Source organism: Pongo abelii, chromosome 21 (assembly GCF_028885655.2).
Source record: "Pongo abelii isolate AG06213 chromosome 21, NHGRI_mPonAbe1-v2.0_pri, whole genome shotgun sequence".
Classification (NCBI taxonomy): domain Eukaryota; kingdom Metazoa; phylum Chordata; class Mammalia; order Primates; family Hominidae; genus Pongo; species Pongo abelii.
The window spans coordinates 48452707-48472078 of record NC_072006.2 but is presented as its reverse complement, the minus strand read 5'-3'; the positions used below and the strand labels follow the sequence as shown (position 1 = coordinate 48472078).

The 19372-nt window shown below is 46.1% G+C and overlaps 1 protein-coding gene across 3 annotated transcripts in view; it reads right to left on the bottom strand.

Moving 5' to 3' along the window:
- Positions 1–5631: 5631 nt before the first annotated feature.
- The window catches only part of LOC129052125 (uncharacterized), a 15877-nt gene continuing 2136 nt past the window's right edge, over positions 5632–19372 (bottom strand). For 2 of the 3 annotated variants that reach the window (XR_008516948.1, XM_054541797.1), the window contains exon 2: positions 5632–6838. Coding sequence is in view for 1 of the 3 variants with exons in the window: in XM_054541797.1 (XP_054397772.1) it covers positions 6835–6838 (4 nt within the window). In the remaining 2 variants the exon portion in view is untranslated. Of the gene's footprint in view, positions 6839–11605; positions 11866–19372 lie in introns of all 3 variants that reach the window. The other variant, XR_008516947.1, reaches the window with a different exon arrangement.

Below are 19372 nucleotides of genomic sequence, written 5' to 3'. Positions count from 1 at the left end.
TTCTGTGAGGTTCTGGGACCAGTCAGAGGAAGTTATAGGGAGGGCTGTTGCAGTTCAATATAAGGGAAAGGTTCAAACAAGCAGGAAGGGGCTGAGGCAGAGGGCAGTGAACGTCCTGTTTCTGAAAAGAACATGCAGGGGTTGAATGACCTTCTTTCAGGGAGAACCTGTGGGTTGGATGTGAGCTTGGAGGGGGCCTCCACTCAGGGCTGGAACATGCAGCCCCCTCAAAGGCAGGGAGGCCGGGTCATGGCGCGAGAAGAGCATGGGGAGCGAGATGATTCGGGGTTCCTCTGTGTCTCTCCCTGCCAATGTTGATTCATCGACGCCTATGCCCAGACCTCCTGACAGTTTCCATAATGAGGGAGCTGTGGCCGAGGTCATGGGGCATGAAGGCAGTTTGGTTAAACACAAACTGAGTGTGAAATAACTTCCATGTTGGTGTCTGCTAGTTTGTAAGCTCAGTAAAGTCAGTGGCGGCTACCTGTTGAGTCTGCAGCACCTGGCAGAGGGTCCGGCAGATAATATTCATAGCATCTGCCCAATAAATATTTGTTGACTTAAATATAATTGGTTGAAAATATTAGTTCCTTGTTTGTTTGTTTTTTGAGACAGTCTCACTCTGTTGCCCGGGCTGGAGTGCAGTGGTGTGATCTCAGTTGACTGCAACCTCCGCCTCCTGGGTTCAAGTGATTCTCCTGCCTCAACCTCCCAAGTAGCTGGGACTACAGGTGCATGCCACCACACCTGGCTAATTTTTGTATTTTTAGTAGAGACAGGGTTTCACCATGTTGGCCAGGCTGGTCTCGAACTCCTGACCTCAAGTGATCTGCCTGCCTCAGCCTCCCAAAGTGCTGGGATTACAGGTGTGAGCCACCATTCCCGGCCCCTTGTGTGTTTGTTTGTTTGTTTGTTTTTTGAGACGGAGTTTCGCTCTTATCACCCAGGCTGGAGTGCGATGCCAGGATCTCGGCTCACTGCAACCTCTGCCTCCTAGGTTCAAGCAACTCTCCTGCCATAGCCTCCCCAGTAGCTAGGATTACAGGTGTCCGCAACACCTGCCATATTTTTATATTTTTAATAGAGACAAGGTTTCACTGTATTGGCCAGGCTGGTCTCGAACTCCTGACTTCAGGTGATCCGCCCACCTCAGCCTCCCAAAGTGCTGGGATTACAGGCATGAGCCACTGCACCCAGCCCCTTGCGTGTTTCTTATTGATAATTTTTATCACTGTAGGATAATTTGACATCCTTTTGTGCCCTTTTGAGCACTTTTGTCAGCTGTTCAAATTTTATGGGTTTTTTTTTCGATTTCTCTTTATGCTCTAATTCTTCTTCACCCAACTTATATGTGCACTGCACTCGTTGTAACAGCAACACAACTAGAATATCCTAAAGGGCCCACAAAAGATGGTTTGTTAAGTTAAGCTCAGTATATTAGTAAAGGACAACAGCAAATTGCAAAATAGCCTGTGTGGTCAGATCTCATTAAAGGTATTTTTTATATATATGCAAAGAAAATACTCAAAACACTGGTTCTTGTTTCAATGAGTCAAGAACCTCTCTGAATTGAATGAGAGGTAGAAACTCAAACCTAAACACACAACTTTAGTGAATTCAGGGGCTCCTTTCCCCAAAAGCAGGCTACTAATCCGGGTTAAGAATCACATATCGACCAGGTGTTGTGACTCATGCCTGTAATTCCAGCACCTTGGGAGGCCGAGGCCGGCGGATCACTTGAGGTCAGGAGTTCGAGACCAACCTGGCCAACATGGTGAAACTCCATTTCTACTAAAAATACAAAAAATTAGCCAGATGTGGTCAGGGGCTCCTGTAATCCCAGCTACCCAGGAGGCTGAGGCAGGAGAATTGCTTAAACAGGGGAGGCAGCGGTTGCAGTGAGCCCAGATTTCACCACAGCACTCCAGCCTAGGTGACAGAGTGAGACTACATTTCAGTAAAACAAACGAAAAAGAACCACATATCTAGAAGGCTTCCACCAGGATGCCACGGCCTTTGGGTGGGTGGAATCATGGGTGTTCTTTAGGAGCTACTTTTTGCTTGGCTGTATCTCTTTTTTTTTTCTTTCTGTTCTGAGCATTGGTTACTTTTGAATAAGAGACAGGAGCTGGACTTACTCTAAACTCTACTTTAAATCTCTAGTTCATTTTAGCCAGCTTTCTCTAATTGGCAGTGTTTATGAGGAAACTTCAGATTGAAAAACGGTGAATGCTTCCAATAACCAGTTAATGAGGAAGCTGAGGCCCAAGAAGTCCAGTGATTTATCTGCCCAGGGCGGGCAGCAGGGCAGGCTGAGAACTCAGGCCCATCTCCTTATGCCATCTCCTCCCCTCCCGATTACTGCCATCTCTCCAAGTCAGCAATGCCCAGGTGTTTCTGGCATTCATGGCCTCGCAGCTTGGACACTCCATGCCCCTGACATGACTGGTGTGGATTCTAGAGAGTGGAGACGTTAGACCATGCAACCTCCACATACGCCTTTGCTTTACTGGAAAACCACAATGGGCTGCAGATCAAACACACAGAACTGCCGGCCAAAGTCCTGTGCCCGGCACCAGGGCCAGGAGCCGTCTGCCCACTCTGAACGTTGGCTATTGGAGGAGCCCACTCCACATGATTCACAAGGGCTGCAGGCAAGTTTACGCTACTTCTACCACATGGGACATTTTCTTGGGAATATCCAAGTGATACCAACAAGTTCCCCGTGGACACTTCCTCTAGGCTGACTCTGGCTGACTCTGGCTGACTCTGCACCAAGTGGAAGGAGCGCGGCACTGCTTCAGGAGTCCTTGCCATGCTGGGTGGGGGGGTGAGGGGGTGAGAGTGGGTGAGACTGGGCTCCACTCCATTTCCACTCTGACGGGACGTAGTGGAGATGAGGAGGGAATGTGAGCCCCACCAGAGCCTATGCCAGCAGCTCCAGCTCCAGCTCCGCAGCAGCACCAGGGGGCTTGGCTCAGCTCTGACAGCCCTGGAAGTTCACTGGACAAATAGATCTCAGGTTTCAAAGCTGGGAAATGAACGTGAGCATGAAATGTGTCCCTGGGCAGGTGAGTCCATGGTGTATGTGCTGGGTTTCCCAGGGTCAGCCGCAAGGTACATTTTGCTTTGGAGGTCTGCTCAGTGGTAAGGAGTCTCTCTGGGCCAAGATGATTCTTGGAGACAGCCCCTGGGCCCGGGTGTCCACCAGGTGAAAATGGTTTGGAAGAGCAACAGAGGAATTCTGAAGGCCAGAGGATGGGAGACTGGAACCTGAAGCACGGATGGATTCTCAAAGCCCGGACTGAGGACTTCTTTCTATACCTCATCAAGGAAAAACAAGCAGGCACGTACACAATTAAGTCTTAGGAACACACTGCAACGTCAGTCAACAATTAATGGTCCAAGAGGTAGAGATCTTTAAAAAAACCCCTTAATGGCGCTGAGTGCGGTGACTCACTCCTGTAATCCCAGCACTTTGGGAGGCTGAGGCGGGTGCATCACGAGGTCAGGAGCTCGAGACCAGCCTGGCCAACATGGTGAAACCCTATCTCTACTAAAAATACAAAAATTAGCTGGTCATGGTGGTGGGTGCCTGTAGTCCCAGTTATTTGGAAGGCTGAGGCAGGAGAGTTGCTTGAACCCGGGAGGTAGAGGTTGCAGTGAACCGAGATTGCGCAATTGCACCCCAGCATGAGCAACAGAGGGATACTCCGTCTCAAAAATAAATAAATAAATAAAAAATCCTTAATGGCTTTTCAAAAGAATTATAGAAATCATACATGTTCATCATATCAAATTCAAGTAATATATAAAGGAAGAAATAAACATATCTCTATTATCCTGAAGAGGTACAGAATAAATTATCATTTTGCAAACTACCAGATTGGCAAGATTGAAAAGAATGACACTGTCCACCACGGCAATCTTGGTGGAGGCCAGGGTTTCTCATCCTTGGAACTATTGACATAATTCTTTGTTGTGGGGGACTCTCCTGTTTATTGTAAGGTGTCAGGCAGCATCCCTGGCTTCTGTCCACTAGATATCAGTAGCATCTCTGTCACCATCCCCCAAGTTGTGACAGCCAAAAATATCTCCAGGCATTGCCAAATGTCCCCTCAGGGGCAGAACCTCAGAGGAAGAAGCATCTCTGGCTGAGAACCACCGCAGGCCAATGGGTGCCCCAAACACCACTGGTGGGAGTGGAATCCAGGAATTCTGCCTGTTCATCAAATATTACAATCTGTGTTACCAGCAACTTCACTTCAAAATACATTTACAGGAGTACAAACTTGTTTGACAAGCATTTTAATGCAGCACCATTGGTAATATTTTAAACATTGGTAATAACCAGGCCAGGTGTGGTGGTTCACACCTGTAATCCCAGCACTTTGGGAGGCTGAAACAGGTGGATCACCTGAAGTCAGGGGTTTGAGACTAGCCTGGCCAACATGTTGAAAACCCATCTCTACTAAAAATACAAAAATTAGCCAGGTATGGTGGTGCATGCCTGTAATCCCAGCTACTAGGGAGGCTGAGGCAGGAGAATCACTTGAACCCAGGAGGCAGAAGTTGCAGTGAGTCGAGATCGCACCACTGCACTCCAGCCTGAGTGACAGTGAGACTCTGTCTCTAAATAAATAAATAAATAAAATTGGTAATAACCCAAATTAAATAATACATTAAATATACATACCTGTAAAACGCCCAGACATTGAAAAGAGTTTCTATGTCTCTTTTTTTTTTTTTTTTTTTTCTGAGACGGAATTTCGCTCTTGCTGCCCAGGCTGGAATACAATGGTGAGATCTCGGCTCACTGCAATCTCTGCCTCCCGGATTCAAGCGATTCTCCTGCCTCAGCCTCCTGAGTAGCTGGGATTACAGGCACGTACCACCACGCCTGGCTAATTTTTGTATTTTTAGTAGAGACGGGATTTCACCATGTTGGCCAGGCTGGTCTCGAACTCCTGACCTCAGGTGATCCACCCGCCTCGGCCTCCCAAAGTGCTGGGATTACAGGCGTGAGCCACCACGCCTGGCCATGTCTTTCTTTCTAGAATAGAAAAGTAGCTCTGATGTAGCAAGGTCTTAAAATTATGAGGAGGAAAAATCGTGATGCAGTATAGAGGACATTTTTATAAAATTTAAAGAACAAACTGTATGAACAAGTGCATGTGTACATGTACTGAAAAAGTATACACAGAGAAATATGCATGGGTTTAGTTTATTTAAAGCCTGGAAGGAGGTGTACTAAACCACAAACAGCAGGCAGCTGTCTCTCTGCAGAGTAGAATGGAGGGGCATGGGGGAGCACATGACAATTTTCATTTCTACTTTAAGTATTTCAGCCCCATCCCATTAATGGATATATTATACTCAAAGGAAAAGAAATCGTTCTACCACAAAGACACACGCACCCACATGTTCACTGCAGTGCTATTCACAATAGCACAGACATGGAATCAACCCAGGTGTGGATCAACAGTGGATCTGATAAAGAAAATATGGTACATATATACCATGGAATATTAGGCAGCCATATAAAAGAATGAAATCGTGTCTTTTGTAACAACGTGGATGCAGCTGGAGGCCATTATCCTAAGTGGATTAACACAGAAACAGAAAACAAAATCATACACCACGTTCTTTTTATTTTTTTATTTTTATTTTTTTGAGATGGAATCCCACTCTGTCACCCAGGTTGGAGTGCAGTGGCACAATCTCAGCTCACTGCAACCTCCACCTCCCCGGTTCAAGCGATTCTCCTGTCTCAGCCTCCTGAGTAGCTAGGACTACAGGTGAACACCACCACACCCGGCCAATTTTTTATGTTTTTAGTAGAGACGGGGTTTCACTGTGTTAGTCAAGATGGTTTCGATCTCTTGACCTCATGATCCACCCATCTCGGCCTCCTAAAGTGCTGGGCATGTTCTTACTTCTAAGTGGGAGCTAAACATTGAGTACACACGGTCATAAAAACGGGAACAGCAGACACTGGGGAACACAAGAATGGAGAGGGATGGGAGTAAGGACTGAAAAAACTACTTATCAGGCACTATGCTCACCTCTGGGGTGACTAATTCATTCGTACCCCAAACCTCAGCAGCCCACACTATACCTATGTAACAAACCTGCACATGTACCCCAATTCTAAAATAAAGGTTAAAAAAGAAAAAAAATATTTCAGCATCACTTGTTTCATCTTACAAGGGCATTGTAAAATAATAAAGATAAAAGTTGAGAGATAGGAAAAGAAAAAAAAGGGAAAAAGAAAAAAACCCTCATTGGAGTCCTGTTCTGCCCACCCCTGGAGATACTAAGTAAGCCCAACTTAAGGGGTCCCTTGAGCTCCAGACTGTAAAGCCCCCAAGGCAGCATCATCCACACCACCTTATCAGATCCTCAAAGCAATTCTTCTAAGTTGGTAGACCGGGGTAGTTATTTCCATTCTGCAAATGGGGAAACTGAGACTCAGAAAGTACAGTGACTTGCCCAAGGGCCCACAAGAAGTGGTGGCCCTGGAGGGATGAGAGGGAACCCAGTTCTCTGGAGTCCCAGGCCGCTGTTCCTTCTGCTGCAGCTCCCCAAGTAACAGGAACAGGTGCAGCAATAGGCGTTTACAATCAAGGGCCAAACATGCAATCCTGTTCAAGCTTGTGCCTCAACTCTTTCAATTCCTTGTCAGCTTTTATTCCTTCAAAGCTGGTATTCATCTTTCTAAAGTAATTTCCATTCTTCTGGCTCTTCTTTTTTGAAGGCAGCACACTTTAGAAAGAGCAGGGCTTGAGATCTGACTGTCACTCACGAGCTCAAGTGGCTTCGCCTCTCTGGGCCTCATCTGCAAAATGGAGATAAACATAGTAACTCCCACAATCATTCTGAGGATCAAGGCAGTCATGTGTGAACGCATTTTGTAAAATACACAGCACTGGGGAATACTGATTTTACTTTAACAAAATAAAACTCTAGCTCTCTTTCTGGGAGGTTAGGATACCAGCAGTAGGGTAACTTAAAGGGAGAGTACACTGAACGGGAATCTGAAGTTGAAACAGGCACAAGTATTGGCAATATAAGTTGGGAAGGCCACACACAGATTTCAGATAATGGGTCAGTCCAGCTAAGCTCGTACCTTGCCTGAGTCAGATTTCTTTAAAATCTATTACTGGGCTTTGAGACTGTGCTGTCACCAGGGAGGGAGGCCACATGCTAAACATCTTAAAGCAGGGGCAACAGAGAAACAGAAAAACCAGTGAACTGGCTAGGCAAGGTGGCTCACACCTGTAACCCCAACACTTTCGGAGGCCACGGCGGGTGGATCACTTGAAGTCAGGAGTTTGATACCAGCCTGGCCAACATGGTGAAACCCTGTCTCTACAAAAAATACAAAAAAGATTAGCTGGACGTGGTGGTGTGAGCCTGTAATTCCAGCTACTCGGGGCGCTGAGGCAGGAGACTCGCTTGAACCCTGGAGGCGGAGGTTGCAATGAGCCGAGATGGTGCCACTGCACCCCAGCTTGGGTGACACAGCAAGACTCCGTCTCAAAAAAAAAAAAATTTCCAGCACTGAAAATTATATTTCCACCCGCAGGAAAACAGACCAGGCAGGAAACAGGTGAATATGTCCACTCAGGGCTTATGGGACTGTTAGCTAATTTAAGAACATTATAACAGGCAGCATAGGTAGAAGCACCTTGAGCATGGGACCAACCCCCACCAACCCAGGGACATGTAGTAAAACCTGCCTTGTAAAGAAATAGCAACAAAGGTGGACTTTGAAAAAGCTCACCTCACTGCCTGAAAGGGTGTGGTGAGGACGGCCCTAATACACACACTGCTGAGAGTAAACGGTTGAGAACTTTCCTTTGAAGCAATTTATTAGTGTGTTGCCGGAAACTTTAAACTGTTTGTACCTTCCCACCCAGGAGTTCCAGGTGTAAAATTCTATTCTAAGAAAATAATCAGACAAGGAGTTTTGGTTTAGAGTTTTTTTATTACAACAAACACCCACACACACCCCTAATTGTCCAGAAACAGGTGAATGGTTAACTACAGAATAAGTTATGAATATATTTAAATGATGGACTATTATACAGTCATTAAAATAATGTTTTGAGGAATACTTTGTGACATAAAAATGCTAATAGTAAATTGAAGGAAAGCAGGATATAACACGTATGCCCAGTGTATGAGGCTGTTCGTGCACTGATATAAATAAATGCCTGAGTCTGTCTTTATAAAGAAAACAAGCTTAATTTGTTCTTGGTTCTGCAAGCTGTACAGGAAGTGGGGTGCTGGCATCTGCTTCTGGTGAGGCCATAGGGAATTTACAGTCATGGTGGAAGGCCAAGGGGAGCCCATGTGTCACATGGCAAGAGCAAGAACAAGAGAGGGGGAGGTGCAGCACACCTTTCAACAACCAGATCTCCCATTAGCTCACTCATCACCACGGGGATGGCGCTAAGCCAAGCATGAGGAATATGCCCCCATGATCAAACACCTCCCACCAGGCCCCACCTCCAACACTGGAGATTACAGCTGGACGTGAGATTTGGAGGGACAAACATCCAAGCCAGCTCACACAGTGTACCAGCAATTAAAATGCACACACTTAAAATACTAATGATGATAGTAGCAGTGGCTGATGTTGTTGAATGCTGTATTAGTCTGTTTTGCGATGCTATAAAGGAATAGCTGAGACTGGGTAATGTACACAGAAAAGAAGCTTGCTTGGGTCACAGTTCTGCATGGCATCAGCATCTGCTTGGCTTCTAGTGAGGGTCTCAGGCTGCTTCCACTCATGGCAGGAGGTGAAGTGGAGCCGGCCTGCGCAGATAACATGGCCAGAGAGGGAAGCAAGAGAGAAGAGGCAGGAGGTACCAGGCTCTTTCTAACAAATGGGCCTGGGGTGAACTCATTACCATGGGAGGGCACCACGCCATTCCTGAGGGATCCACCCCCATGACCCAAACACCTCCCATCAGGCCCCACCTCCAACACTGGGGGTCACATTTTGACCTGAGATTTGGAGGGGACAAATATCTAAGCCATATCAGATGCTATGAGCCGGGCAGTGTTCTACCACATCAGTCATTTCATCCTCTCCTAGCCCTCTAAGGGAAGTCCTATGATTACTACCATCATCCCCATTTTTCAGAGGAGTAAACTGGGCACAGGGGCTTGGGCAGTGTGCCCAAGGCCACGCAGAGGGGTAGGCGTGTGAGGCAGGGCTTCTCAGAGACAGTGTGGCTCCTAGGTGCTCCACAACACCTTTACCAAATGCTGCCAGGGGACATCCTCAAGGGTAGGGGCCAAGTCCAGTGCTTCTGAGGCAAAGGCCAAGCCCCTCAACTGAGTATCCCAAAGACAAGACCGCCTCCAGCTCGCAACCAGAAAGACCTGGGCTCAAATCCGGCATAGATCCTTCTGACCTGTGTGAAAGCAGCAAGGCATTTTCCTCTCTGAGCCTCCGCTTCCCAATCCGTAAAACGGGGATAAATAATAGTACCTGCCTCCCAGGGCCAACCAGGAGATAAAAATGATACGATGCCTGAGTCTTTATATTTTCTAAAGTTTCTATAAAGGTATGCTTTTCTTTTGTTAAAATTATTTTTATTAAAAAAAATATATTAACACATTAAAACATTTCCAGGGGGGGCGGGTATTAAGTAACCCAGGAGCCAGACGGATGGGAGGAGGTGAATCACATTCAATTTGATTCAATTAAACTAAAAGGGACTGGGGAAAGGCCAGGAGACCAGGCTTAGGGGGAAAGATAAGCTGCTCAATTAGAAACACATCATGTTTCACCTGGTGTCAGCGGGACATCCACATACGCGACTGACTAGGAAGACTGTGGACACAGAGGTGTGGCATCGAGGAGACACATGGGCTGCAGATATGAATGTGGTATCAGCAGCAGGCAGACGTGACCTAAAGCTATGGAAGACATTTACTGTTTCTGCCTGCCCTTTCCCTCTACCCCTTTTATGGGTGACAGCAGCTCACTTTTCCCTTTGGAGAAGTACCCCACCCCTTTCCACACAGTCTTGGTGAGACAATCAAAGTGTCCTGCCACCCGAGCAGTGGGCACATCTGCCAAGACAGGTGTAAAGGAGGATATTTCTTGAGATGAAACCAAATGCACTTCTGTTGTGGCTAATTCCTAATTCCTAGTTAGCCTGCAGCTCCCTCCAGCCATTCAATCAATGGGAGCCGTTGCCTGGCTCTGTTTTAAATTAGATTTCTTGAGTCTGTGGACACTAGTGTTAAAATGTGACTTCGCTGAGGCAGAAACAGTTTTCCTAACTTCCCAAATCTTCCCTTTACATAGCAAGAGGACAACTTGGGGATGAGAGGATAGAGATTTTCTATAGGCCATAGTGTGGAGATGACACAGTATAAGGTTCAGACAAGTTCCTGTACAGCAAGAGGGGCAAAAGCCTTCTGGTGCTGCCAAGCAGAAAAAAAGCAGCACAAGAGTTCAGGCGCAAGTGTCCACTCTCCTCGAAGGAAAACTCCTATGTGGGACTAAGAAGCATCTGGACAGGTTTGGGGGACAGTAGGATCCCACTTTCCCAAGCACAGCCCAGGGAGAGATGCCCCCCACTGACCACGCCACAGCACTAAGCTGGCACCGAAGCTGTAACAGCAGCCCGTGTCCCCTTGACCTGTGGGTGCCATGTAGCTGGTAATCCAGATGTGTCCACGTGTCTCAGTGACGTGCTAAGTGTACTGAGGGACAAAGAGAGGCCAGGTGACAAGCTGCGAGGGTTGTGGCACATGAGGACCTCATGGCTACAGACTGGCAACTTTCTAAGCAGGTCCGTGTACTGCTCGGGAACTAAATCAGGTTCACCCCATTTTGGTAGGTTCCACCATAACCCATAATGCCCAGGGGCAAATTCCGAGCGACCACGTGGGAGTGAAGACCACCAACGGGCAGGGAATGGCATCTGAGCCATGAAGCTCACCCACTGCCCCCTTATACCCAGATGCCACCCCGGGAGGATGGGAGCAAACAGGAGAGAGAAGGATCCGGAATATTGAATATCTGCGCAAAACAGAGCGCTGTAAACCAGAAGAGAAGGAAATATCCCCTCAAATTGGGAGAATGGAAGTTTGAGATGAAAATGAGATTAGATGAAAATACAGGGCTGGGTGTGGTGGCTCGTGCCTGTAATCCTAGCACTTTGGGAGGTCCAGGCGGGCAGATCACTTGAGGTCAGGAGTTCGAGACCAGCCTGGCCAACATAGTAAAACACCCGTCTCTGCTAAAAATACAAAAATTAGCCAGGAATGGTGGCGCATGCCAACAGTCCCAGTTACTCGGGAGGCTGAGGCAGGAGGATAGCTTGAACCTGGGAGGTGGAAGTTACACTGAGCCGAGATCGTGCCACTGCACTCCAGCCTGGGCGACAGAGCGAGACTCCATCTCAGAAAAAAAAAAGAAAAAGAAAAAATACAGAGGAAATTGCAGTTTTTGCCCCTGTGAGTAGGAGTGGGTCAAATATGACCCTGCCACAAAAGCCAATCAATTTCTTTCCTGGGAATTTGAATCTTGTACGGAGAGATGTATCAGGAACAAAGATGTGTGGAACTGAATCACCTGGAGGCAATGCTCAGAGATTCCTGGCACCTGGGAAAGGCTCGGTCTGGCTCCCAGGCTGATAAGGCCTAGCTGTTCAGCTTTTCCTTTTGTTGAGTGAGCTTTCTGACATTCTTCCAGTGGATTCCTTTTTCACTCGAGCAAGTCAGATTTGTTTTCCATATTCTCCAACCCGGGATCATCCTGGAAGTGAATGTGAGATGAGAAGAGAGCCAAGGCATGGCCCCTGAGGGTCAGCAGACCAGCGAGAAAAGAGGAGCCTGCAGAGGAGATAGAAAAGGTGAGGCTGAGAGGGTGCCCCTGTGAGCAATGGCCACAGGGGCTGAAAGGAGAGCGAGTGGAGGAGGCGGCTGTGTTCAGTGTCAGGCAGGGCTCAAAACTCAAGCAATATGTGAACGAGACTAGGGCCACTGGATTCAGCAACAAGGAGGTTATCCATGACCTTGGCAAGGAACATTTTAGTGGGATAGAAGTCTGGTTGCAGTAGATTGAAGAGAGGGTGGTGAGACAGAGATACACAGAGAGAGAGAAGGGGCGTGGGTGGAGAGGGGAAGAAGTACAGCAACTGAGAGAGAGAGAGAGAGAGACTCAGAGAGAGAGAGAGAAGGTGGGTGGATGGAGAGGGGAAGAAGTAGAGCCACTGGCTAAGGCTCCAACAGGGAGAAAAGGACAGGAGCTCTATGGGGAACCTGGGTAGAAGGGGGCTTTGTGGGTTTGGGGTTTGCTTTGTTTTTTGTTTTACTATGACAGAAGACATGATGTGTGTTTGCATATACAGAAGAAAGTGAGTTTCCTGAGAAGGAAAGAGAGCTGGGATTGGTTTTAGCTAGGAGGAGGGAAAGGAGAACGGATGGCTAGAGAGACAGGCAAAGATAAGGGACGGAGAGCAAGATTTCATATCTATTGGTTTCTGAAAACACAGATGTACTTTTCTGGTGAAAACTTTTCTTCTTCCCCTCAGGTAGAGTTAGATGCTCATGAATACATAAGCTGAAAATGAAATACTTTGAAAAATGATAGCTAGCTGAGTGTCAACACTTGAGGGGCAAGATTGGTTTTGAGCATATGGAGGGCAAAGAAAGAATTCTTGAGAGTTAGGCTGAGCCAGGAAACTGCAATACACTTTCCTGAACTGTGTTCAAATGTGGAGTAAGCTGAAGACTCTCACCAAGACACAGCTTAGTTCAAACTGAAAAACCAAACCCAGCTATTCTACAATTGGGCAGATATAATAATTTATGAATTCCTAAAGGCTTAGCTCAGCAGCTTTAGAGCAGGAACTCTAAACTTTGTTTTGTTTTGCACAGGTTATACACTGACACGATTCAAAAATCAGAACACAAGGTATACACTCAGAAGCCTGGCCCCTCCTGCTGGCCCCCAACCACTTCCTGAAACACTTCTCTTAGTTTCTTGTCTAGCTTATCAGTTTTTCTTTATGAAGATAGAAGCAATACAAACATATATTCTTAGCTGTATGTCATGATTTTTTTCACCTATATCTTAGAGATCTTTCCTCAGCACACACAGAGCTTCCTCAAACTTTTTCCCAGTTATATAGTATTTTGCTTCGTGGATGCACCAGTCCTGTACAGACACTCCGGTTGTTTCCGATCTTTTGCTACTGCAGCCAATGTTGCAATGGATCACCTTTTACATAAATTATTACATATATGTACAAATGTCATCACAGGGTAGATTCTTAGACTTGTAATTTTGGTAGATATTGCCCAAATCAACAGGGCTGTCAATTTCACAATCCCACTGGTAATGTATTAAAGGGCCTGCTATTTATTCTCCTGACTCACCCACCTCCAGCCCCATCCACAGGGCATGCTGTCAAGCTTTGGGATTTCTGCCAATCTGACAGGTTAAAAATGGTATCTCCGCATACTTTTTATAAGCACTTCTCTTTGAAGATTGAGACTGAGCATCTTTTCATAAGTTTAAGTGCTATTTGTTTTTCTTTTGCTGTGAACCGTCTGTTCATGTCCTTTGCTCACTTTCTCTATTTGGCTGCTGCTGCAAAAGTCCTTAACCAGTGGTTTGTGGCTTTCTCGGAGGAAGGGAGGGAGGGCTGTCTTGTGACTCAGATAAGGTTAAGAATTGTAGGGAAAAGAACAGCTCACCCTAACCTGAAACCTATTTTGTGGTATACATAGAGATGTTTAAGTTTTAAAAACTTTTAACTGAAGTTTAGTTATACACACAGAAAAATGTACATATACTACATTACAGCACACACTCCTATAACCAACATCAGATCAAGGAACAATATTACCAGCACCCCAAAAGCCCCTCTTAACACTCCCTTCCAATCCTTACCACATGGAGGTTCTTTCTTCTGCAGCTTTATTTCTTGATTCTATTCTAAAGGCAAGTGATCCACAAATCCCGGGTCTTCCACAGTTTTGAAGCCACAGTGAAGGGCTTTACCATAGGTAAGGAAAGAGGCCCTGCAGTCCTAGGGCTCCCTCTGCTGGTGATCAGCAGCTACCAGGAAAAGCTGCCCCTCCCCTCCTGGAGCTCTGAGGATTGACTGGAGTCTTAGAAATCAAATTGGTGCAGGCTTAATGGGAATCGGCACACAGGTGCATGGCTAAGGCATCAGAGTCCTCCTTCACTCTCCATCCTGTTAACATTTCGGGAAAGCAACTATCAAAACAATAGACCACAGTAGCTTGGGGGCTATGAAGAGAATGACAAGAAAGCGCAGCGAATTCCCGCTTCCCAACCCTTGCCTATTCCCCACCCACAAAAACAGGAGGCTGTTATGAAAGGTCCTGCTGCTCGAATCAACTGTCAAAGGCATCAACAGTCCCCAGTCATGTTTGTAGAAAGCCAGTAGACAACTGGAATTATTTGCTGAGATGACTGACTGACTGATGGACTCACTGGCTCCTGTGCTAGGTACAGAGATACAAAATGCAGCTCCTATTCTGGTGGACTGCATGCGAAGTCTCATGGGACAACGGGGTCAGGCCATTTAACCCACACAGGAGAGCAAGGGTTGAGGGAGGGAAAGTCAACGTAATAGGTTCTTCTTGCCCTCCAGAAATTTAGAATCTAGCAGGAGATACAAGAAATGTATGGGTAAAGGGCTGAAAGTAAGTTCAGGAGGGACCTGAAGAAGCTCCAGGTGAAATGTTACTGTGGTCTTAGAGACAGGGAGGGGACCTGAGCTGACGAAGTGAATGGGTGGTAGATAGAGGAGCTGGAGGCTCTTCAGTTTTGGGGAGGGGCAAAAAACAGATGCCCAGAGAAGCCAACAGGCCCCCAGTGGACTCTCATGGTAGAAGAAAGTGGGGAGGATCACCACCATTGAGGCAGGTCCTTAGGGTTGTGGGTCCAGGAACTCCATTTTGTCAGGGTACCCAGAGCCAAACAAATTCTGGGGGATGGACTATCTGTTGACTGAAGATCTATAAGCCAGGTGCAGTGTATTCATTTGCAGAAAGGACTATGTCCTTCCCACAACTGGAATGCTTGTGTTTGCCTTCCAGGGCTCCCTTGTTTCTTTCCTCTGATTATTTCCCACCCTCTCCTTAAGGGTCCTGACCTTTCCTGTGGCTTCAATGGCCACCTGTATGCAGACTCCACAGTCTTTATTTCCAGTCCCCACCTCCCATGTGAGCTTCAGAACCATGTATCTTCATGCCTGCTAGACACCTCCACGCGGCTGCCCCACGGATCTCTCAGGTTCACTCTGTCCAAACTGAGCTAATTTAGAGATATATCAGCACAGAGAGGCAGTGACAGCACAGACTCTACCAAGCTGCCCAGGTTCAAATTCTAGCTCTGCCACTTGTTAGCTGTGTGACCTTGGCGAGTTACTTAACTTCTCTTTGCTTCAGTTTCCTCATCTGGAAGATGAGTGTGATAATGGTAATCTCATAGGATTGTGGTGAGAACTAAAATGAGTCTTCTGATGCATAGGAAGAGCTATGAAAGTATCAGCTCTCACAGGCTGGGCACGGTAGCTCATGCCTGCAGTCCCAGCACTTTGGGAGGCCGAGGCAGGCAGATCACTTGAGGCCAGGAGTCCGAGACCAGCCTGGCCAACGTGGCAAAACGCTGTCTCCACAAAAAAAAAAAAAAAAAAAAAAAAAATTAGCCAGGCATGGTGGCACACGTGGGTGACTGAGGCAGGAGAATCACTTGAATTAGGGAAGCAGAGGTTGCAGTGAGCCAAGATTGCACACTGCACCCCAGCCTGGGCAACAGAGCAAGACTCTTGTCTCAAAAAAAAAAAGAAAAGAAAGAAATAAAAGAAAGTATTAGCTGTTACTATGATTCTCCATTTAAATGTTCTTCCTCTGCTCACTGTCAGCTGGGTTCAACAGAGTTTAATTGAGACGGGCACCAATATCCATTCAGTTGCTCAAACTGGAAAGCAAAGTATCATTGTAAGCTTTCTCTCACTGCCCATCCTGTTCATAGTCAATCTCTCCCCGAGACCTGATCTACACAACTTTCCAATCGGCTCACTTGTTCTCCATACTTAGGGCCACCTGCCCCTTCGATCACCATCATCTCAGGCCTCGATCACCATGCCAGTTCACGCTGAAATCAGTCATCTTTCTAAAATAAATTTGGTCATTTCTTTCCATAGCTCCTACAGTTCTCAGAAGGAGAAACCTCAGGATAAGTCCCTTGCCGCAGGCTTTGGGACCTGAGTCCTGCTTTCATCTGCACTTGAAACTTTTATGTTCAAAACCAAACCGTCCCACAGTCCCCAAACCTAGTCTTCTTGGATTCCCTTCTTTAGTGAAGGGGGCCACCTACTGGCGCGGCTCAGGCCAGACATCTCTGCTCAGCAGGCCACCGGGCCCTGCTGGTCTCACCATCCTTCAGCCATGGTTCCCATTCTGGTCTTCCCCCAGATTATTTCAAGTGTCTTCTAACTGGTCTCTCTTACATTCCCCACCCTCCCCATCTACTTTCTAAGAGTCTGCTAGAATGATATAAATTGCTACTAAAAATACAAAAATTAGCAGAGCATGGTGGTGCTCGCCTGTAATCCCAGCTACTGAGGAGGCTGAGGCACGAGAATCAGTTGAACCTGGGGGCAGAGGTTACAGTGAGCCAAGATCGTGCCATTTCACTCCAGCCTGGGTGACAGAGCGAGACCTCAAAAAAAAAAAAAAAAAAGGTTTCAATAGTTTCTGGCACACAACACTCAATGCCTTCCTTTAACAAGTAATTACTGAGAGCCAACTATGTGCCACATAGAGTTCAGGCCTTGGGGATACACTGTATTTTCATCAGTTCTAAGACACCATCGTTTTAAAGACTCACCACTTACTGTAGGTACAAGTAAGAAAGAAAAAAATACTACCAATTAAACCAGGACACACTGGCGATTATAAGACACATCCAGATTTTCTAACCGCTATTAATAAATTGTGGGAAAATGTGCATCTTTGATTAAAAAAAATAGTGACTAAAAAAAAAAAACACAAAGTCCCTGTCCTCGGGTAGCTTCTATTCTAGTGAGGGGACCAAAAAATAACTATACATTGTCAGGTAGTGACAAGTGCCATGATAAAGCAGGGTAAGGGGATACAGAGTGAAGGGGGTGCTGAGGAAGCCAAGAAAGACCCCCCTGGGGAGCTGATATGAGCAGAGATTTTGAATGACGAGATGAACTGTGGGTAAACAATGCTCCAGGAGGGGAAATACATACAAAAGACCTGAGAGGGAAATATGCCTGCTGGGTTCAAATATATGCAAAGAAAGTGTGGCTGGAACAGTCCTAGGCCCTGGGCAGCCAATTTCCTCAAACCCAGTGGTATTTTCCAGGTGAAAGCAGGTATCCCTGGTCTAGCTGGGTACATACAGGAGGTGAAGGTGGGGAGGCTAAGAAAAGCAGTGTAACTCAGCGATCAGCAGGGTGCTATAGTCAGACTGCCTAGATTGGAATCCCCGTTCTACCACTTACAAGCTATGTAACCTTGGACAAGTTATCTAACTATTCTGAGCCTAGTTTCCTCAGCTGTAAAACAGACATCATAGAAGTACATTTCACAAATTGGTTATGAAGATTACATGAGCTAACATCTTGTAAATCAAGACAAATAATCATTATCACTACCTTCTATCCCAAAGTCATTTTAATTTTAATTTTTTTTTTTTTTTGAGACAAGGTCTTGCTCTGTAGCCCAGGCTGGAGTGCCGTGGCATGATCTCAGCTCACTGCAACCTCCACCTCCTGGGTTCAAGGGCTTCTCATGCCTCAGCCTCCAAGTAGCTAGGATTACAGGCATGCACCACCATTCCCAGCTAATTTTTGTATTTTTATTTATTTATTTTTTCAGTAGAGATGGGGTTTCACCATGTTAGCCAGGCTGGTCTCGAACTCTTGACTTCAGGTGATCCACCTGCCTCAGCCTCCCAAAGTGTTGGGATCACAGGCATGAGCCACCACGCCTGGCCTACCCTAAGTCATTTTAAAAAGTATATCGAGGTAAGAAATAAATTACTTTGAGTCTTAAAACATAAGAACAGAATATTTTCCAGATTACCAACTGGTAGGATGGCAGCCACATGGTTAGGCAAATAATTTTCTTTATTACTTTGGACTTGGCTTCTCCAAAGTTATTTTTTAAGAGAAACTATTATCTTCCTATATAAATTGTTCTTGCAGTATAAATTCATGGAATTAAGTCTCTCTTACTAAAGCATGTACAAGACACTTGTAGCAAGAAAGAAGCACTGTTAGAGGCTTCTTAATTAAATGGCATTACCATGTGCATTAATACAAAGTTGATTTCTTCAATATAAAGTCCACACACAAATTCAGGTTTTTTCCCCAAGGTTAAAAAGACTCGGAATTGCTGGTATAGGACACCGATCTGGCTTTTTGTTCACTCAGATCCATCCCATTTTGTAGCTTTTCTATCTCATTCCAAGTCATGATGTACCACACCGTGAGCCAGTCCTATGTATAATGACTTAAAACTTCAGGCCATGTCAGGTGTGTGAGTTAACAGGCTTCAGCATTCACAAGAGGTTCTCACCTTCCAAGTACTCCCCGAGTAATGAGTCACATTCTTGGAAAGCATCTAACTCTTTATGATGGAGATGTGCTTACATAAAATGAAATACTGTAACTTTTTAGTTTTTGGTATTTAATATAATTAGGGATGGAAAGCAGGTAAAATGAGAATTCACCAAAACTGTATTGAGCATCTACTAATCCCCAGGAAGTGTGCTAAGCCCTGGGAATTCAATCACGATCCAGACAATTCTTTCCCCTCAAGGATATATGAGTTTTTTTTTGTTTTGTTTTGTTTTGTTTTGTTTTGTTTGAGACAGTTTTGCTCTGTTGGCCCAGGTTGGAGTGCAGTGGCGCAATCTCGGCTCACTGCAACCTCCGCCTCCCGGCTTCAAGAGATTCTCCTGCCTCAGCCTCCCGAGTAGCTGGGATTATAGGTGCACGCGCCACCATGCCCGGCTAATTTTTCTTATTTTTAGTAGAGACAGGGTTTCGCCATGTTGGCCAGGCTGGTCTCAAACTCCTGACCTCAAGTGATCCGCCTGCCTCGGCCTCCCAAAGTGCTGGGATTATAGGCATAAGCCACCGTGCCCAGCCTTCTCAAGGATATATGAGATTTTAACTGAAGTTATATTTTGAAGTAGCAGCTTAAAAAGACATATTTGGTCTTGACACATTTCACTTGGCAAGGTCTGAGGAAAAAAATGCATCATATTTCCCGCCTTTTCTTGTCCAAGAGATGTTGAGAAGGGCAGTTTAAATCCTGACTT